General features: G+C 46.8%; 1 protein-coding gene across 3 annotated transcripts in view; it reads left to right on the forward strand.

Annotated features, from left to right (window-relative positions):
• The window catches only part of SHROOM2 (shroom family member 2), a 161,073-nt gene that overhangs the window by 87,788 nt on the left and 54,596 nt on the right, over window positions 1–18,689 (forward strand). For 2 of the 3 annotated variants that reach the window (XM_031005994.3, XM_055377015.2), the window contains exon 3: window positions 15,958–16,089. The exons of the other annotated variant lie outside the window; for it this stretch is intronic. In XM_031005994.3, coding sequence (XP_030861854.2) covers window positions 15,958–16,089 — 132 coding nt within the window. The remainder of the gene's footprint in view (window positions 1–15,957; window positions 16,090–18,689) is intronic. 3 annotated transcript variants of the gene reach the window in all.

Raw genomic sequence — 18,689 nt, forward strand, 5'->3', positions numbered from 1 at the left:
AGCCTGGGAGATCGAGGCTACAACGAGCCATGATTGTGCCACTGTATTCCAGGCTGGGTGACAGAGCAAGACCCTGTCTCAAAAAAAAAAAAAAAGGGAGGAAGGAAAAACATTTTTTGCCTCATGAATTTAGCAAAGTCAATTGTAAGTGGTACATGCTATTCCTGAGCACCCTTTTAACAACTCTTTGTAGATCAGAAAGTAAAATCTCAGAATGGTGGTTTCTGAGCCATTGGGGAGGGTGGGGCACGAGAGGCACCATGACACTGGTTCTTCTGTGATCACCGTCTTAACCCTCCTATAGCAGCACGTTTGTTCTTACACGATTCACTTAACTTAGTGGAATGCCGGTGGTGGTGAGGGAAGCTTGTTCTGCAGAGGTAAGACGAGGAGTTATAAATTGGCTCTGGGGGTCATCATCCCGCTGCCAAGGCTGACTGCAACTCCCTTTTCTTTTGTCTCCTGTACTGTCTCGTTCTGGGCTCCCAGAGACCCCAAAAACACTGGGCTGTGCTTGCGGTCTTACTGTCTGTCTCTTCTTTGATGGAGACACCAGCTTAGTCAGCATAGCTGGCCAACTTTGTATCACCAGGGCATAGATATGCGTAGAAATTCCTAGCATGGAAGTTCTTGAGTCGGAAGGTGTGTCCATTGTGAATGTTCAGAGACATTTCTGAGTTTCTCAGACCCTTTCACATCATCTCTAGCATAGGATATTTGTAGTTTGTTTGTTTGTATTCTCTGAATGTGATAGGTGAAATATGGTTTTCTATTTACATTTGCATTTCTGTAGTTACGGGAGTGAAGTCAGGTATCATTCCATATGTTTAGAAGCAAGGTAGATGTGATTCTTTTTTTGAGCTAGAAGTACATATTTAGTGATAAAGATAGACAGTCTAAAATCTGTTCAAAGGAAAGCCATGCCACAGGAGAACTGGTTGGTGGGAGGAGAGAGCGAAGCCTCAGGGCATCTGCTGGCTGGTAGGTACTTAAAAGACTCTTGGGAAAAGGGATTAAACTTTTGCCCTGAAGGATATCCAGGAGCCACTGTGTAGAATCCCCATTTTGTGTTCTGCAGACCCGCTTTCCTTTAAATGAGAGATGTGGACAAAATGATAATGTGGTTTAAATAGAATTTTATTTAAGTAGTATGTGTAACGAGATATAAAGCAGCGGAGTTTATTTACACATTTTTATTTCCCGACACACTTTCAATAACTGTGTTAGGAAAAAACCCACAAGCTGTTTTTCCTCTGCTCTCACAGAACACTCAACACAGAAGACTTCTGTGACCAAATGTGCATAGAACTTCTAATACTCCAACTACCTTTATGTGGTTTTCATTACTACAAAAGCACCAATGGGTGCTTTCAAAAGTGTTCTTCTTAAAGCCAGAACACGTATTCTTCTCTATCTAAATTTAAATCTCTATTTAAATCTCCCCGCCCTCCTCTTTCTCCATTCCTAGGCAACCACTAATCTGCCTTCTGTCTCTATGGATTAGGTAGCATTTTCTAGCATTTTATGTAGAGCTCCAGGATGGAGCATGTACCCTTACAAGTGGCTAGTTCATGAAAAGAACTCTGCAGGTAGTTCATAGATTGAGACACCAACATATTCATATTCTATATTGCTCTGCTTAAAAGCATGATCAAATGGTAAACTAGCTTGCCCAAGCCTTGTTTGACTTGTTGCAATTGTCTGCCCCCATCTGCAAAAATGTGATGAGGGAAAGAGGTACATACATCTCTGTGTAAAGCACAGGAATCCGTGGTTTTTTGTTTGTTAGAGACAGGTTCCTGCTCTTTTGCCTAGGCTGGAGTGCAGTGGTGCAATCATAGCTCACTGCAGCCTCGAACTCTTGGGCTCAAGCGATCTTCCCAAAGTGCTGGAATTACAGGCGTGAGCCGTTGCACCTGGCCTCTCCATGGTTTTTTAAACATGATTTGAATAGTGGTTCACGGATAAACTCCCCTCCCTGTAGTGACAGCTGCTACACGTCTTATTTTGTAGGCTCATTTTATCTTTGTGTGTGTGGGGACCAGGGGACCAGGCAGCCAGGATAGGATTGCGATGGGCCACTTTCACAAAGCGGTGGCATCTTGTTTCACAGGCATGGGCAACGCGGACCTTGTGGTCGTTGAGAAGCTGGTGCTGGGAAAGCGATGCGGGAGGAGACAGGCGGATCACTATCTCCGCAAATGAGGGCCAGCGCTTCCTCTCGCCCAGGGCAGTGGGAGCTGGAGACAAAGAACTTGTAACAATCAGCCCTACCAAGTGCATGTATGTTCTTCCTTGTGAGGTCCAGGTGGCATCCACGGCCCGAGATGTCAGGGGAGGGGTGCTGCCCAGGAGTCAGATCTGTCGGTTAGGTCAGGAGGAGAGGCTGAGGCTGGCAGTTTTGCTTTTCTCTTTCTTCCCAGGCGGTTTGTTGTTCTGTCTCTGCTTGGCCAGGGGAGTGCTCCTTGCAGGAAAGTTCAGGGCAGACATGTAGCCTTTTATTATGTGTATGTGTGTGTCCAGTTTTTTTCCACTGCACTGTTTTCCTAGGTGCCCAGGCCCACCCCTGGAGAGTCCTGGGCAGGTCTTGAATGGATTCCAGGGCTCTGGAATCTTCACACAGAGCCACAGGCTATTTCGCTGGGCGTTAGCAGCGGATCTACCGCTTGCTGGCCTTAAGCACAAGTTCTTGGGAAGGTTAAGGCCAGAAACTGGGTGACCCTTTGGCATTTTCCTCATTAACTTAGCCCAGTTGGGTTAGTGCAAAAGGGAGGTCTGCCTGATGACCTCAAGCTGCTCTGGAGGAGAGGAAGCAGGGTTGGGAGGGTGGGGAAGGACCGAGAAGGGGACGGCGGCTCCTAGCTTAGCTGGGCTCATCCTATCCACTCGGTGCAAGGGACCGTGGCTGTTGCCTGTTGCTGTCTTCTCTCTGAAATCTGCATTAACAGCTCTGGGGACAGAGTCATCCGTTTTTCTCCCTTCAGAGGCAAATGGCTGTTAAGTTCAGCTTCTAAAAAGCACCTGTAATTTCAAACACCCTAGGGAAAATTTCTTTTAAATATCACATCATAAATTATTTTCTAAAGCTTTGCAATTACCCTTTTGGCTTTTTCCCCAAATATGCATTATAATATTAGTTTTGTTTACAGCAAATCCACCTGCCACCTTGTCACGGACTCCACTCTGGGCAGTTTCTCTTGAACCGGTCATGTGTTGCGAGTCATTTTGTGGGGGCCAAATCATGGATAGGGTTGATTCATGTCACTTCCTGCCTCTTTGCTGGCAGCCCTAAACCCTCTTGTGAATCTAATTACATCCACTAAGCTTGCATTCAGGAGCAGCTTAGCAGCAGAGGGAAGGGTTTTCTGCATCAGGCTGCAAGGGTTTGCGAGACCATGTGGTGTGGTCCTGCATTTGAAGAGAAGAGGCTGCATGTCGAGGGACAGCACTCATGTTTGCTAGGAGCTGGTTTCTTACAACATGCGTCCCATCTTGGGCATTGCTAAGGTGCCCTGACTGCTGCTCCTAGCCCGCATTGTGCTGTGCCCCCCTCTGCTGCTGGCTCCTTGGAGCTGTCCTGGAACAGGTGGCCCTGCAGCCCTAAGGTTGATTAGCACAGATGTTCCGGGAGCTGCTACTCGCAACGGTGGCAGCAGTAAGGGGCCGCCTAAGACGTCAGCAGGTTTACACCCCCACCCCACTCCCCCAGCACCCCACCCCCTCCAGAACTACTCCTGAGGCAGAAATGGTGCGTGGTCAGATGGAGGGCATGCTCCTTAGTGGGGACACTGGAGGACGTCAGGTGAAACCCATGCCTTCGAGGCTGTCTGATGTCTTTGTCTGTGATTCAGGAGTGGGTATTTCTATTCTGTGAGCATTTGGGGGCTAATGGCTGTTTGCTACTGTGCTTATTTTCTTGTTAAAACAAAGGAGACCCTGACTGGTTTAGGCTATTTTCCATTATTGTTTTTATTTCATTTATTTATTTTATTATGAGTGAAGGAAAGAAACGAGAGAGGGAGGGAGGGAGGATGGGAGGAAGGAAGGATGAAATCTTGCTCTGTTGCCCAGGCTGGAGTGCGGTGGCTACTGACAGGCACAATCATAGCTCACTGCAGCCTCAAACTCCTGGGCTCAAGTGATCCTCTTGCCTCAGCCTACTGAGTAGCTGGGACTACAGGTGCATGCCACCATGCCCAGCTTATTGTTTTTATTTTTTTTTATTTAATTTTATTTTTTCTTCTTTTTTTGAGACAGAGTCTCCTTCTGTTTCTGGAGTGCAGTGGCAAGATCTCTGCTCATTGCAACCTTTGCCGCCTGGGTTCAAGCGATTCTCGTGCCTCAGCCTCCCCAGTAGCTGGGACTACAGGCGTGTGCTACCACACCTGGCTAATTTTTGTATTTTTAGTAGGGATGGGGTTGCGCCATGTTGGCCAGGCTGGTGTTGAACTCCTGGCCTCAAGAGATCTGCCCCACTTGGCCTGCCAAAGTGCTGGGATTACAGGCGTGAGCCACTGCACCCGGCCAGCTTATTGTTTTTATTAAGTAAAATCAGGAGAAAAAAGAAAACCACATAGATCAGAATTGTTTTATTTTGGGGAAAGTTACTTCTGTTGGGGTTTTGCCTTAGTGTGTGGTTTAGGTAGTTTAATCAGATGAATCAATGTTTGCAAATAGTGATGGTTTCTAATATAGTAAGACTTACAGAGAATGTTTAGCTTATTTTTGTGTTGTTTTGGGGTCTCTGGAGGACCTGTATGTGCTATGCAGTGGGATCCACACTGTACAGGTTAAGTTTATTTTGAGGTTCGAGGAATTGAGAAGTTAGCATTAGCATTAACAATGAAGTTTAAATGACCTTTATTTTTTTATCGGTTCCACAAATGACGTAGACTTTTATTTTTTAAAACGGAGCAGCTGTAATGAGATCCGCCAAATTGAAAGCCCTGAGCTTTAGGAGAAAAGGTTGATCTACACTGGTTGAATTCCCAGTTTGCTACTGGCTTGGAAAGAAGAGTGTTCTGGTGAGATTTTGAGAGCAGACCCTGGGAATGTCCTCTCTTGAGACTTGAGGGCGCAGGGATCTGGGGACAGGTCTTGGTGTCTGTCATCTGGGAGGTAGTGTCCTGCGAGAGGCAGCAGCCCAGCAGACACCAAGGGCCCCTGGGATCACGTGCTGACCTCTTAGTGGGCTTGGCAGGGCAGGAGGCCCACATGTGGCTTCTGTCCAGTGTGCCACTCGCCCTTGCAGTCACCCCTAAAGGACAGGTAGATGAGGCCTTTGCAGGTCGAGACGTCCCCAGAGGCTCTGTCTGTCCCACATGGAGCACACTGAGCGGGTCCCCTCTCTGTCCATCCCGTCCTTGGCTGTGGTGGCACTGGCACGCTGTGGCATGCTCTGCCCTGCACTGGCCGCTTTGTCCAGATGGAGACAAACGTGCTTTCAGTGTGTTGCCAAGGGGCAGGGAGAGGTGATATTGGCAGAGCCATGAGCGATGGCTGCCCGGCAGGTCATAAAGGCGGAGTAAATGTCACCTCTTCTTAGAACTGTCACCTCAAGCCCGGTTACCACTAACACCCATTGGTTCCAAGGTGGGAGAGTCTGGGGGAAGAAATGAAGTACCCGGCACAGCCTTGGCCCTTTCTACAAAGTGAGGGGCATACCTTATCTGTAACAAAAGCCTGTTTTTTTTTTTTGTTGTTTGTTTGTTTTAATGTCACTTGCTAATTTATTCACACAAAGAAAATGCTCCATAATGAAAACAACTTCATCCCATGTCTCCCTCCCACCCACACACACTCAAACCCCTCCTGTCCCCAACTGCAAGATGCGTTCCTACGTCTTGGCTATCTGAAGGTACTTTTAGAACCAAATCCTCATAAAAACCATTTAGAATAGTTGCCTGATAACTTGGTTTTATTGCTGAAGAAAGCCTGTTTGTGGCAGTTAGAGTCCAAAGGCCTTTGGAATGGAATGGAGTGGCATGTTTAAGGAGAGTGCTCAGAAGGCTTTGCTGAATGGTAGTCATGACAGCATTGATGGGGATGTGAAGTGGGCTGATTAAATAACTCGAGTAGTTCCGATGTCCAGACCATGTTTTGGTAAGGTAGCCAGCGTCATGGACAGGGCAGGTAGCAACAGTTCTCTGCACCACGGAGGGTAGTTGTACCATTTACTCTGCTGGTTGTGGGTGTGCTTGCCTTTAATAGTACGGAAAGCAAGGTCATTGGTCTGCAGTTGTAGTAAATGACAAAAAAGAGGAAGGAATCAGATCTTTCTTCAGTGATTTCACTACTTTGATTTGCCAGCTATGACATGGTGGTTTATTAAATGTAAAGACACAGAGGAAAATTCTCTGGCTCAATGCCCTTGCAAAGAAAAGGATGCCTGCCACCCTCTCGGTGAGATGATAAGTGATCAAATAAGGGAAGATTTTTATCAGCCACTCGGCATATGTCGATCCCATGTGAGTGGACGTCTGGCTTACCATAGTGACCACATGTGCAGTGGTATTTAATAGTTCTCTGAATGCGTATAGGATCTGTAAAAAGTTTGGAATAAAAGCACAAGCTTCCTTTGGAGAAATGTGATTTAGTTGTAATAGCATTTCACTACTGCCACATTCAGTTCACCTGTGGTGGTAGTGCCTGTAACTTTGCATTCAGAGGAATTCGTGGACCTTCCTCCCCCTGCCTCCCCGATTTTGCCACTGAGTTTCATCTCTTTTCATGGTCCGGGCTCAATGTTTCTTTGCTGTGCTGTGACTGTAAAGTCTCTTTTATTGGTTACTTTCCCTAAACCTCGTATCTCTTCTCTATACCTTGCTTTTTGTTTTTCTATGAAGAATATCTTCTTAACTCTTCTAGTACCTTGAGTAACCATGGGCTCTGGGAAGGGAATTTGAGGACAAATTGAGTAAAAATACAGTAAATTATTATGGGCTTTATGTAATGAGCAGAACATCAGAAAGGGCTAGGTGGGGATATTGTTTGCTGAGATCTAGTGGGCAGAATTCCACAAAGGGCTAGGGGAGATTGTTTCTTGAAATCTCTTTCCTTTCCCTTTGCATCTATTTACATGGCTAGAGCGCTTTATACATAGCATAGCATTTAGAGAACAGCAGTCTGCAATCCCTCGTTGCTTTTTTTTTTTTTTTTTTTGGTATGGCTGTTGCCATGTGTATACTGATATGTTGACTCAAGAAGTTAAACTTTTTGTGTCTTTTTTCTTATATCCGTGGTGTTCATCCTTAGGGCTATATAAAACGAGTCATATTAATGACTGCACACTTGAATGTGCTGAGTTTCTTTGCCAACAAATTCATTCTGTTGAAACATAGCCAGGAAATTGTGTGGGTGCCCTTTTTAAAACATCAAGCTGAATGAAATGATGATTTGACACTCGGGGCATATATATGGTTGAACACAAGTGGTTTGGACACTGGGACAGCGATCGTCTTTTTTTTTTTTTTTTCCTTTTCTTTCCAACAGTAATGGGTTTATAGAAATGAACATTACAAAGGTTAATGGGAAAAACAAGTCATTCGGGTCTGCTCCACTCCTCTGTTCTGTGCCGCCCGGTTCTGCCTGTGGCTTCTGTGGCATTCCTCCGCAGTCTTTTCTGCCATCGGACCCAGGTTGAACACCAGAGGTGGAGGCCAGAGGCGGGGCACGCTCTTGCTAGGGGTGAGGCAGGCAGACTGGCCGGGTGGAGAGCAACTCTGGGGCTCTCACGCCACGTGAATGCTGCTGCTGGGCCCTGGCGTTTGCTTACAATGAGGCTCTGATGTCTCAGTTTCAGCTACTTAGGTCATTTGGGAATTTTTATCTTGCCTCAGTTCTCTTCATGTTTAAAAGCAGGAACTACTTGCCTCTTATCTCCTAGGACCATAGACTTTATCAGACATGATGTCACCATTCACGCAGGCATTGCCGCACCACTGCCTGGGAAAAGACACTGCATATAAATCTTCCCACAGTGCCTTTAGGGGGGACTTTTCTTATAGAAAATACATGCAGAGTTAACCATTTCTAGAGTGCTCTGGCGTACTTGTATACATTCATGTGATGTATGTGAGAAGCACTCCCACCACGTGCTTAAAATCATTCCTTTAGGTCCCGTCTTCCAGGAGCTTGCAGCTGAGTGGGCTGAAGAGCTCTCACAAGTGCGGACTCAGAGAGGAAGGAAGGGTGGAAGTTGATCCAGGAAAGTCTTTGCTGAGGACAGGCCAGCAGAGCGATCCTTTGTAGCTGAGCCAGTTTTGAGAGGCAGATATAAACGTCTGCCAGCCATACTAGGTGCTCCAAAGCTGGAAGCCATAGCTGGAAGTTCTAGTGAGAACAGTAGAGGGGGAGGCTTGGGAGAGGGAGGTGGAAACGTAGGATGGGGCCAGCACCCAGCGGCTCACACACAGCTGCTCAGGTGGTGCAGACACTCCTGGCCCACTGCAGCCCAGACTTCCTTGGTCTTGCGGAAATGAGAATTTGCTTTATCTGCCAAGACCCTAGATGCTACAGATGCTGCCGGCACAGGGAGCATGCTCTGAGAACCCCTGGACTAGACCACAGAGAACCTAGGAGCATGGACTTCCTTTTGTGGAAACTGGGAGCAGCTGATGGTTCTAGAGTGAGGGCAAGACCTGGCCAGGGCTGTGTTGCATGCAGGGAGACTGATCTGGCAGGAGGTGCAGGCAGACTGGGAGAGGAAGAAGCCTTCCGGAGGATTGGCAGGAAAAGGAAGGAAGCAGAGTCAGAGCTGGGGTTCATTTGATGTTTGCAGAGAGGTGGTTTTTGTTTAAAGGATTAGAAGAGTGTGAGCAATTGCCAGGTAAATTCCCTTCTCCCCAGACCCTGGGGTCTGACATCAGGAAGCTTGTCACAGTCCCTGAGGCCCCCAGACTGTTTCCAGGGCTTCCCATCCTGGCCCGGTATCTGCAAGGCCTTTCCAACTGCAGACTCTTCTTTCAAACCCTGCTCTTCCTTATCTCCAAGAAGCCCTTAGAAACTATTATTTATCTGTTTTCCCACAAAACGTTCCTCAGCTCCCAGTGTAGGCCAAAAGCCCCCCACGTATGTAATACCACCAACACCCCCCGCCCCCCATCGCAGTTTCCAGGCAGGGGGACCAGGTGGGCCTGTGTTTCAGACCGTAGGCTCCCAGCAGGCCAAGGCGCCTCCCCTCCCAGACCCTGCCTTGGCCTCCAGCCAGTGCTCTTACTGTGCACTTAGTTAGCTGGGGGCACGAAACACAAACTATTTGTCTTGGGAGGAGGTGCTTCTTTGCTTTCTTCTAAAAGGTTAGGAAAATAACCCAACACTCGTGATTTTTTTTTCTTTTCTTCTTTTTTTTTTTTTTTTTAGTTTGAGGGAAGGGAAGGAATTCTGCTCTTTGTGAATAATAAAGATTTCATTGAAGCAGTTCTTGTAATAATTCCTTTTAAAAATAAAACAGGATATTTGATATCTAATCTGTTCTTTCCTTTTTTTTAGAGATGGAGCCTTGCTCTGTCACCCAGGCAGAAGAACAGTGGTGCAATAATAGCTCGCTGCAGCCTTGAACTCCTGGGCTCAAACATACAGCTGTTGTTCTTAATGTTCAATGACATCCTAGCATTTTTTTTATATTTGTGTTCTAAACCCTGTCCTTTAAAAAAAAAAAAACCCAAAACACTACCTAGCATATAAAATTACTCTAAAAAATTGAAGTAAGTTTCAATGAAGTTTGGTATACAATCTGTGGGAAGGGATTTCAGGGGAACCCACCATTAGAATGAATAGTTCCATCTGGAGTACCAGAAAACTCGGTATTGTCAATACCATGGTGTTTTGTTATATAAAAGGAATAGTATGCATTGACTAAACATTATGTTTTGGAAGAATGATAATGGCCTGGGCTGGGTGTGGTGGCTCATGCCTGTAATCCCAGCACTTTGGGAGGCCGAGGTGGGAGGACTGCTTGAGCCCAGGAGTTCAAGACCTGCCTGGGTGACATGATGAGACTTCATCTCTTTAAAAAATTTTTGAATTAAATAAATAAAATTTTTAAATGATAATGGCTTGGGAGAATGATCACAAAACCAGGCAGACTGGGGAAAGAAAGGCACTCGTCAAGTCTGCGGGATGAAAGGGAATACACAGAAACATGTCTGTCCTGCACATGAGACCCGCGGTTCTAGGGGCAAGGTGGTTTAAAGCGTTTAAAGAGTGCGTGGCTTGTGCAGGAGGAAACACCACAGCCTTCAGTCTACTCAAGTCCTTCTGGGAGCCCTTGAAACTCAGCCAGAGGGACCGGGAGTGTAGGCGGGCTCTAGGTGGCGCCAGAGCACTCTGTCCCCAACTCCACGGGTCTGTGATTGAGCGACCAGCATGTAGGGGCTGAAGGTCCTCCCCACCATCTCCTTATCAACACCAATCCAGCTGTTGCAGAGGTGCCAACAAACAGAAACCACTCTGACCCCGGCTTGATCCCCAAATACATTCATTATGCACCAGGAAATTCAGAAGACTTGAGAAAAAAAGCATATATATTAGTAAATTTTCACTGTCCACAGTAACCAAGATATCTTCAGTTAAAGCAGAAAGAGTATAACTCTTTTCACTGTGTGTCTTCATTTGCTTATTTAAAAAATTATCCCTAGGCCAGGTACAGGGGCTCACGCCTGTAATCCCAGCACTTTGAAAGACCGAGGCAGGCAGATTTCTTGAGCCCAGGAGTGTGAGACCAGCCTGGGCAACATAACGATACCCCATCTCTCATTATACAGAAAGTTAGCTGGGCGTGGTGGTGTGTGTCTGTGGTCCCAGCTACTCAAGAGGCTGAGGCGGGAGGATCACTTGAGCCCAGGAGGTCGAGGCTGCAGTGAGCCATGATTGCGTCACTGTACTCCAGCCTGGGTGGCAGAGGGAGAGCCTGTCAAAAAAAAAAAAAAAAAAAAAAGCCACAATTCGTATAAGAACTGCTGACTATGTCATATGTAAGAACACATATATCTATATATCATCTTTTTAAAAAGGAGCTTCTGGGTTTGTTTTCATTTTTTCATTGCCTCATACAGCATTGCTCATTCTCTTCAGACAGTTTGGAAAGAGTGTGTGACTTGTGCAGGGATAAACCAGGTGAGATGCATTTTCTGAAGGCATGGAAGTCTCACTTCCAGGCAGGTTCCCTGCCTGCCTCCGACAACTCCCACCCAAGCTGCCTTCTGCACATGCATTCCCGTCCATGGGGAGCCCTCTTCCATGCCATCAGCCTCTCTGGCTGTGACGCCCCTGTTCGGACTGTCCTATCTTCCTCTTTCCCTGGCCTGCATTTTGACCTCAACCCTGTATCTTTTTGTCCCCGCCGATGGACACATCCACAGGGATGTCCCATAGCTATGGGAGATGCACAATATACAGTTTGGGTTTTTGTTGTTGTTGATAATTATGGTAAAATACACATAAAATTTACCATCCTAACCATTGTAATGTTCAGTAGCATTAAGTGTATTCACATCATACAACCAATCTCCAGAAACTTGTTTCATCTTGCAAAACAGAGGCTCTATATGCATTAAACAGCAACTTCTCAGTCTCCCCTCCCCCACCCTCTGGCAACCACCATTCTACTTTCTGCATTCATGATTTTGACGAATCAGGTACCTCATATAAGTTGAATCATACAGTATTTGTCCTTTTGTAACTGTCTAATGTCACATAGCATACCGTCCCCAAGGTTCTTCCATGTTGTAGCATATGTCAAAATTTCCTTTTTATTGACAAGTAATATTCCATTGTATGGATAGACCACATTTTGTTTGTCCATTCTTCCACCCATGGAACAGTATATGTTTTGACTAAATGGCCAGCTGTTAAAGTCTGTATTAGATATAAGCTGAGTATCATCATTATAGAATAAACTTCTAAGGTAAAAGTAAATCTGAAATGATATTATTATTACAATTTTGTTTTAAAACATAATGTTCCGATTTCAACAGAATGATTTTGGTCCAGGAACGGGATTGTTTAGCCTTCTCAGCTGCTAGAAGGCTTCTGTGGTCACTGCCTTATTCATTTGCAACACTGAATTAATTCTTATTTTAGCCTGAGGCCAGTGGAAGGTTGAGATGTATTTTGGGTTTTTTGGCTAACTGCTGGTTTAGGTTAATGTTACCACCAAGCTGCTGTCTCCCCAATGTAACTGACCAAGCTAAAGGGCTAATTTCTCTTCATGCTTGGATTTAAGGAATCGGTGCATGGGGATGATTCATTTTATTTGAAACAGTTCTGCAAACTGAAGCTTTGTGTGCCTGGGGAGGAAGATACTCCCTGGATATTTTCAGAAGCAGATTTAAGGCCGAGCATGGTGGCGCATGCCTGTAATCTCAGTGCTTTCGGAGGCTGAGGCAGGAGAGTTGCTTGAGGCCAGGAGTTTGAGACCAGCCTGGGCAACATAGCAAGACCTCATCTCTACAAAAAATAAAAAATAAAAATTAGTATATTTTTAAAAGCAGATTTAAGATGATTACTCTCCATTTTGATCATCTTTGCTGCATGAAAAGTGGCCCCAAAATTAGTGGTGTCAAACAGAATTTCTAGTTGTAAAATTGAGCACAAAGCAATTGGCCTATACGGAGGTACTCAGAAGCATGCTATGTGTTAGGGCTGGCTATTTCAAGATTTAAAAATATGCTCTAGAAAATCTCTAAAAGGTAGTTATCTGCACATGATGGAAGGGTTGGGGAGGGAGGTGGTGTAAACAGTCACTGTGCTAGGGTTGCAGGCAGCAGACAGTCGCAGGGGGGTAGCAGCATTCCTGCCATGCAGATGAGATGGGGTTACTACATCTCTAAGGCAGTGCTCCAGCTGCAGGGCTGCAGATGTTCCATATCTGTGCTGCCCATGCAGTAGCCACTACCCACATGTGGCCATTGAGCACTCGCAACGTGGCCAGAATGACCAAGGAACTGAACTTTGGATTTTGTCACTTTGAATAAATTAACCACTTATGAATAAGGATAAGTGACTTCCCTCCTCCCTCTTGACTCGTCAGTGGCTACACCCGGGATTGATGTGCATCTGTCCAGGGCCAAAGCTAGGAATAGAGGCAGGGCACAGCTGCGACTCACTCTCTCCCTTCCCCCATGACAGGGGCCTTCCGCGGGGCTGGCTTGAGCAGCAGCAGATGCCCAGAAGCTTTGGGGCTTGGTTCTGGCTGCTGGCTGGGTTCCTCAGTCTTTCCTCAGTCTTTTTCCACGTTGCCTCTGCAGGGGCCATACGTGCAAATGACTTCCTTCTCTCCTGTGTCTGGTGCGTGGGGCCAGGAGGTTGGGCGACAGCTGGGGCTGCCTGGTGTCGCTTTCCATACGGCCTTATCCACGTGGCTCACTTGGGCTTCCTCATGCCATGGCATGGCACGGTCACTGGATTCCTCATAATCTGTCACACGTATATATTTTTTAAAAGACAGGGTCTTGCTCTGTCCCCCAGGCTGGAGTGCAGTAGCGCAAACACGGCTCACTACAGCCTCAACCTCCTGGGCTCAAATCATCCTCCCACCTCATTCTCCCTAGTAGCTGCGACCACAGATGCGCGCCACCACACCTGGCTGATTTTTAAATTTTGTGCAGAGATGGGGTCTTGCTATGCTACCCAGGCTGATCTCAAACTCCTGGCCGAAAGCAATCCTCCCACGGCAGTCTCTCAAAGTGCTGGGATTACAGGTGTGAGCCACAGCACCCGGCCATTTGCATGCATACTTTGTGAGAACAAAATCTGTTGCTAATATTCGTATATGTGCTTGCTAATGATAGTTTATCTGGGAGAACTTTTATTGTACCCATGGAGAACTGCTGACCCTCTAAACCAGCTAGTAGCCCAGTTATTCCCGAAGCAGGGTTGAACTAGCGTCGTCTTGAGTGTCAGACGTTTTCTTTTCCTAGCCTTCTCTTTTTCTCCCCTTTCCTCCAGTTTCAGTCAGTCTAGTTTATTTTCTTCATTAATTAACTATAAAGGAAGATGAAAGAAGTTGTGGATGTCATAGCACAGAGAAAGCCAGCTGAAAATGAAATTCACATGGCCAGAACCTTCCTTACGAGGATTTTGAGAAATTCCATGAGGTACAGTCTGGGTTTTACAATTGCTTTCCTTCCATGGGGTGCTGAATTTGTCTTTTATACTTTCTCTTTGGTTCCTGGGAAACTGTCATAAAGTCAGCATGTTCCACATTTTGCCACCCGTATACTTTTCCTCGTTAAAATGATCTGAGTCATCGAAAGGTTTGTGTTATACATGCTTTTCAGTTTTATTTTGTAAAATGTTCTTTATTGCATAATATTCTTTAATGTTTTTGCCTGCTGGGAAAAACATCTGATCTCCACAAAGTATTTAAAGAGGCCCACTTGAGCTCGTTCTCCATTCTTGATTGGGTTATCAGCTGTCAGTTCTGTCCCAAATTAGAGAAATGTAAAGCTGGCTTCCTACCATGAGGCTGGAGAAGTGAGCTCGGGAGGAGGATCTCACGCCCGGCAGTGTTCCCCTGGAGGCCCTATTGCATTACTGACATCCATCGGGATTTCTAACCAGACACACCTCATCACATCTGGGCAGATGTGGCCAAGACACTAAGAAGCCACACATGGGATGGTGGGGACTGTGGTGGGGGAGCCCAGGAAAGCTCCTCCATATTCAGGAGCCCTGGCTGAAGGGACTTTAGCCTTTTGGTGTGGGTTGTCATGACTCCCTGGGGGGATCTTTGGTTGACTAAGAGGCTCAGGGGAAGATGCGGCTACTAGTCTTAGTTAACCAGAAGGTGGCTGTCTTTACTTTGTTACCTAGGTAAATAGACACAGATAAGCTGTCTGAACTCTGTGTGACCCAGCCGCCTGGGGGACCCGTATACCTTTTCTCCAGCAAAAGATAGGAGATGCTGTTTGTGTTCATATTGGGGTAGGGAGAGGGCAACATTTGCTTACTTATTTATTTAGAATAAATGTTCTTTATTTATTTTTACATTTGTAAGATTTTAAATTGACAAGTTAACAGTTGTCCATATTTATAGAGGAACACATTTTAGAGATAAGGGCTGGCCGAGTGTGGTGGCTCACACCTGTAATCCCAGTACTTTGGGAGGCCAAGGTGAGTGGATCACTTGAGGTCAGGAGTTCAAGACCAGCCTGGCCAACATGGTAAAACCTGGTCTCTGCTAAAAATACAGAAATTAGCTGGACTTGGTGGTGAGTGCCTGTAATCCCAGCTACTTGGGAGGCTAAGGTAGGAGAATCGCTTGAACCTGGGAGGCCCAGGTTGCAGTGAGCCAAGATCATGCCATTGCACTCCAGCCTAGGCAACAAAGTGAGACTCTGTCTCAAAAATAAAATAAAAATAAAGATAAGGGCTGCTGCACATCTAGAGCCTGTGATTCCCACTCTGCGATAGGGCAAATGGGTGGTGAACAGAAATCTAAAAAGAAGGTGTGGGTTTGGATTCAGCGGGCAACCCCTGAACATGGTGCCGTGCACCTGCCTGAGTTGCTGTGACCAGTGTCAGTCTCTGCACTGTTTGGCACAAGCGTGCGTGCTGTGCGCATTCCCTGAACCCCCTACACTGTTTGGCTCGAGCGCGCACGCGCTGCTTGCGGTCCCCAAGCCCCCTGCACTGTTTGGCACGAGCACGCGTGCGCTGCGTGCGGTCCTCAAGCCCCCTGCACTGTTTGGCACGAGAGTGCACGTGCTGTGTGTGGTCTCCAAGTCCCCTGCACTGTTCGTTTGGCACAAGCGCGCATGTGCTGTGTGCAGTCCCGAGCCCCCTGCACTGTTTGGCACAAGCGCATGTGCGCTGTGTGCGGTCCTCAAGCCCCCTGCACTGTTTGGCACGAGCGTGTGCCCTGTGTGCGGTCCCCAAGCCCCCTGCACTGTTTGGCACGAGGGTGAGCGCTGTGTGCATTCCCTGACCCCCCGCCTCCCCTGCGTTCTTTTCTAGGAGGAGCGAGCTGGGCTGGAGGCCTCACTCCTGGCATGCCACCAAGTTCTCTGACAGCCACCCTGAGCTAGCGGCCTCCCCATTCACCTCCACCAGCGGCTGTCCTTCCTGGTCCGGCCGACACCACGCGAGGTAGGCACCCATTCCCGTCCAGGATGCCAGGTTTGTTCAGCCTTCTGCAGGGAGGGCACTCCTGACTGCAGAATGATTTTGATGTTTCTGATGAGACTGGGCCACCGACACATAATCACAGTTGGAGGGCTCTGAATTTTTGACTGAACCGGCAAGCGTGTGACACAAAATGAAATGGCAAGACAAGGCATGAGCAAGAAGGGGAGCATAGGACTTGGGTTTCAGCCAAGCTTCTTTGGGATTGGCCAGGTGGGATGCCAGGCAGTAGGGTTCTGAGCCGGTGGGGTGGCATCCACGGCACCCCTCTCCTTTCCAGGGTTTTACACATGGACTGGAAGGCAGGAGATATATATGGGGTGGCAGGTGTATCTTGTAAAAGCTCCCAAGAGGTTCTTTAAGCTTTGGTAGCCTCTCCTCAACCCTCTTGGAGTTAGTGGCAGTATCCTCACTAGTCTCCTGTTAAGAGGATGGCGGTAACAGCAGATAGTCTGCTTTTGGTGTGCGTGTGTGGATGTCTCCCTGCTTGTGTGAGTGTGTGTGTGTATCTGTGTGTGTTTACGGGTGTCTGTGGGGGGGGGTGTGAGTGTGCATGTGTATTTCTACACATTTGTGTGTGTGTGTCTTTGTATGTGTATGAGTGTTCATGTGTCTGTGTTCGTGTGTGCCTGTATGTGTGCATGTGCATCTGTTTGCATGTGCATGTGTGTGCGCATGTGTGTGCACATGTATATGTGTATGTGAGTGTGTATCAGTGAGCATGTTTGGTGTGTGTGTGTGTGTGTGCGCGCGTGCGCAGGTATGCGTCTCTGTTTGGAGCTAATGTAACCACTCAGTTTTTGGCTGTTACTAAATACTGGTCTTGGCTGGGCGCAATGGTTCATGTCTGTAATCCCAACACTTTGGGAAGCTAAGGTGGGAAGATTGTTTGAGTTCAAGACCATCCGGGACAACACAGCAAGACCCCATCTCTATTAAAAATAAAAGAAAATTAGCTGGGCATTGTGTGCACACCTGTAGTCCCAGCTACTCAGGAGACTGAGGCAGTAGGATCACTGAAGCCCAGGAGTTCGAGGCTGCAGTGAGCTATGATTGCAGCACCACACTCCAGTCTGGGCAACAGAGCAAGACCTCGTCTCTTAAAAAAAAAAAAAAAAAAGAAAGAAAAAAAAATACTGGTCTGTAAAATTGCAAGGTAAAGATTTATATGACACGAAGGAAAGACAACTGAAATATAACATTACCCCTAAAGTGACAAAAGATGATGGTATTTAGAGCCCAGTGTATTTTTTGGGGGGAAAAATCCCAAAAAACACAAAAAACCACAGATTCTCAACTGAGTAGTAACACTTAAGTGAACAGTGGGCCTTTTATTTTATTCCTGAAGTGACTTAAGGTGATGAGATCTCCATTAAGCCCATTTGGCAGTCTCTTGATGAAAGAAACATGCACACTGCCCACATCTGTGTGGAAACAGTGCTCAGAGTTCTCTAGATCTGCTTGGACTTGGGATCTCACAGAAAAATCTCTTCCAGAATACTGGTGGGTAGTCGGGAGCATGCCCCGGGTTTGAGGATACATGGTCTGTTCTTATAGAAGATGGTGGGAAACCCAAACAGTCCTCTCCCTCCCATAGATGACAGCCAGTTGTTCTCCAGTGTTCTGTCCTGGTCACACGGTTCTCTCATCCTCACTCTCCCCTAACCTAGTGGAGCCACAGCTTCTTCCTGTTGAAGGGTGAACATCTCAGCTTTGTTGAGCTTTAAAGAAAGCACTTAACATCCTGGATAAATAGTTTCACCATTGAGAGCTCTCAGTCACACACAGTTATTACCTTACAGAGGAATGTCTCAACTCACCATTAATTTCATCCTCTTAGACGCCATCCTGTTTAGCAGCCTGTGTTTTTTGGTGTGAGTGTCAATAACTCTGTAGGGTATAACCAGTTAGCTGAAAGCTGAACACAGCAGTGTGTGATATTATTGTTATTATTATCTTTGAAACAGGGTTTTACTCCATTGCCCAGGCTGGAGTGCAGTGGCGCAGTCACAGCTCACTGCAGCCTCAACCTCCCAGGCTCAAGCCATCTTCCCACCTCAGCCTCCCAAGTAGCTGGGACTACAGGCATGCACCACCACATCCAGCTCATTTTTTTAAAAGTTTTTGTAGAGATGGGGGTCTCACTATGTTGCTAAGTAAGGCTGGTCTCAAACTCCTGGCCTCAAGTGATCCTCCAGCCTCAAGTGATCCTCCTGCCTTGCCTCTCAAAGCACTGGGATTTCAGGTGTGAGCCACCAAACCTGGTCTGTAACAGGCTAGCTAGTAAATGCTTTTGGCTTTGCAGGCCGCACTTCTCTGTTGCAGTTACTCAGCTCTTTCATTATAGCACAAGAGCAGCCACAGACAATACGCAGACACATGGGCACAGTTGGGTTCCAGTAAAGCTTCATGTATGAACTGAAATTTGAATGTCATATCATTTTCACAGGTGAAATAGGAGAAATAGTATGCCTCTTCTCCCACCATAAAACATATAAAAACCATTTGGGCTGGGTGCGGTGGCTCATATCTGTAATCCCAGCACTTTGGGAGGCCGAGGCGGG

The sequence above is a fragment of the Gorilla gorilla genome, chromosome X (assembly GCF_029281585.2).
Source record: "Gorilla gorilla gorilla isolate KB3781 chromosome X, NHGRI_mGorGor1-v2.1_pri, whole genome shotgun sequence".
Lineage (NCBI taxonomy): Eukaryota > Metazoa > Chordata > Mammalia > Primates > Hominidae > Gorilla > Gorilla gorilla.